The 3,026-nt window shown below is 33.9% G+C and overlaps 1 protein-coding gene across 1 annotated transcript; it reads left to right on the top strand.

The window, feature by feature from the left end:
* The first annotated feature begins 214 nt into the window (after positions 1-214).
* Positions 215-1,824, top strand: LOC100118804 (15-hydroxyprostaglandin dehydrogenase [NAD(+)]). Its single transcript, XM_001602640.6, has 6 exons — positions 215-415; positions 482-617; positions 703-809; positions 895-1,068; positions 1,139-1,293; positions 1,396-1,824. The coding sequence occupies exons 1-6, from the start codon at positions 323-325 to the stop codon at positions 1,535-1,537; spliced, it is 807 nt and encodes a 268-aa protein (XP_001602690.1). The 5' UTR covers positions 215-322; the 3' UTR covers positions 1,538-1,824.
* The last annotated feature ends 1,202 nt before the right edge of the window (positions 1,825-3,026 follow it).

The following is a 3,026-nucleotide window of genomic DNA, read 5'->3' as shown; positions in this document are numbered from 1 at the left end:
CTCATATGTGTATAACTTATACAGAATAAAAACAATTGGATTGATTTGAAAAAAAAATAATAATAACAAGGAATCCAGATTAAAAGAGCGATACCGCTTGTTTACTGATATATGATTTTACAAACCTCATGAACTATCTTTTTTTTTTCATCCGGAAGACACAAAATATCAGTTATCATTGATGTATTACGTTATCACCCCAAGCCGATAGTTCATTTTTTCTCCTATAACGCGTGGCATTTACTTAAGAATCTTTCAGTTCAGTTTCAGTTATACAGCAGAGCTTGCTTCAATTTACAGTCTTTGTTCCAGCACTAAAATTATGGACATAAATAATAAAGTAGGCGTAGTAACTGGTGGTCTAAGAGGTATTGGGTATGTTATTGTGCAACATTTTTTACGACGAGGGGCTAAGGTAAGAATGACATAGCTCATTTAACATTTAAAACCTATTAGAAAAAGATAATAAAGTAAATTTTAGTTCGTAGCTATTTTTGACCTGGATGTAGAAGAACACGAGGAAGTTGTCAATGCTTTGAAACAATTAGAACAAGAGTTTGCTGCACAAAGATTTAGTTACTATTGTTGCGATGTTACGAATTTCAAGAAGTTCATTGGTAACGTCATATATTAACTTTGATGACAAATAGTTTTTATAGTAGTTTTACTGCACATATTGATACAACTTATTAAAAATTGTAGCCTGCTATGATGAGGTTTATACTACAAATGGAGCTGTCGATATTCTCGTTAATAATGCTGGTGTCTTCGCGGAGCATGATCAAGATTTAACAGTAGCTGTAAATTTCGTAAGTAATTACACCTTAAACTAAAAACGAAAACTGATCTGATTTAAACAGTGGTATATTCTCAATAATAATGTTCACGATGCAGACCTCAGTTATTCATTGTACTATGCATGCGATCGAACGCATGGGAACAAACAAAGGTGGCAAAGGAGGAGTTATTGTTACGATTGGTTCCATATGTGCATTAATATCTTTATCAACTATTCCTGTGTATAGTGCAACAAAAGGTGCACTCGCGTGTTTTGTGAGATCCACAAAGGTATATAATGCAAAACGAGTTCAACAGTATATGCATCAAATTTATTTTAATAAATGTAACTTTATTTTAGGATTATAATGCAAAATACGGAGTACGCATAGTTTGCTTGTGTCCAGGTATGACTAAAACAAAAATGACTCATGCAGTAAAGGCTATAAAAAGTTACTGTTTAGACTTTGTGCCTCAAAAATTTATTGATCAACACATTTCGATGCATCTTCAAGAGTAAGTATACCTTTACCAGATATTTTCAACTTCAATTATAAATCATAACACGAATCTGTTTAATCATTTGGAATCTATGTTAATATGAAATATCTGTTTTAGTCCAAACAGTGTAGCATCAGCCGTTGTAGAAATTGCTGAGAAAGGGAAATCTGGCGACATTTGGTTGCAATGCTGTGATCAACCTCCGGTTGATTGGGAAAATAAAAAAGCAGTAGAGCAATATTTGAAGCTATTAAAATAATTTAAAGAAATTTGTAAAATTTTGTGCTTTGGCTAAATGAATATTTAATTATTGTAATAATAATGAAAATCATGAATTGTACTTGCTATGGTGGCACGAACATGACCTTTGATACGAGGCGAATTTCACAACGTTAGAACTTTCAGAAACAAGTTATTGTTCGAATTCTATTTTGCAAAAAAAAAAAACGTTGCAAAATACGAAGTTAGTGAAAAATAAAGAGCAGAGATGCAAGGAAGGGAGGAAGAGGAAGCGAATAAATTGTATGCTCATTGAATATTAATGCACTTATAGTTTTTAAATTATTTCTTACCTTCAATCTTTGTCATTAATCTTAATGACACATAAAACGTAATCATGCAATAACGATAAAATTAATATGGTTTTAATAAAATTATTTTATTAGTTCATTAAACTTTTGGTACATGTTTTTAATTGTCTTGATAATAAAATCCATTTCGGTTACATAAGTACTTTTGTTAATCAACAATCCTATTACAATCCAATCTTAAAAATATCTTGAACTTCAGGTACAATAATACTCTCGTTTGCCGGGAAAATCTATTATAACGCAGTCTTGAAGTAACAGTTCGCTTCAGCTACAGCAGTAGTACTTAAACAAATGTCGTTACAACGCAGTCTTGAAATTGAATGCTTCCTTAGTTACAGCAGTATTCTCGCTTGCCAAAAACGTAATGACAAGGTTGCGACTTTTCGAGTTTGTATCCTGGTCCCAAGGCACCGCAACCGTCACCGGCAGAAATACCGTGACACACTGTCCAACGACAGTCAGCTTCGACGAACGTCACGAACACTAAACTGAGAATGGCAACACAGAACAATGCGACACAAATTATGGATTTGGCAGCCATTCTAGTGGTTTGTTGAGGCCTTCGATTGTTACTAATGATTTTTGAGAGTTGACTTCGCATTATATAGATCTATTTGCACAGCTATCTACGTTTGTTATCTTTAGGGGTTTCCTCCTCAGCAGAAGAATTAATGTTCGTCATCAATCAGATAGTATTCAATACATACATTCTAAGTGTTACGGGAAAGTTTCTTTCGCAATCTTGGAAAGTACTTATAGCTTATCTAAATTCAAAAAACGTCACAGGGATAACACAATAAAAATAGATACAGTTTGAGTAAAATTCTTTATTCCATCGAACTTTCAGTACAATGATTAGTAGTATTGAGCATAAAATCTTGACAACGGATTTTACTTTGAGTACTGTAGTGGTACTCTTGTTTGACGAAAAATTCTATTCTAACGAAGTCTTGAAGTGAAACTTCTCTTTAGTTACAGCAGTATTCTTGTTTGCCAAAAATTCCATTGCAACGTTGCCATTTATTGACTTTGTATCCTGGCCCTAAGACGTCACACCAGTCGCCCGCAGAATGAGCGTGACATCCTGTCCACCGACAGTCAGCTTCGACGAACGTCACGAACACTAAACTGAGGATAGCAAGGCACAATAGTGCGACG

This window comes from Nasonia vitripennis, chromosome 2 (assembly GCF_009193385.2).
Source record: "Nasonia vitripennis strain AsymCx chromosome 2, Nvit_psr_1.1, whole genome shotgun sequence".
Lineage (NCBI taxonomy): Eukaryota > Metazoa > Arthropoda > Insecta > Hymenoptera > Pteromalidae > Nasonia > Nasonia vitripennis.
Note: the sequence above shows the minus strand (reverse complement) of the source record. Positions and strands in the feature narration are given on the sequence as shown.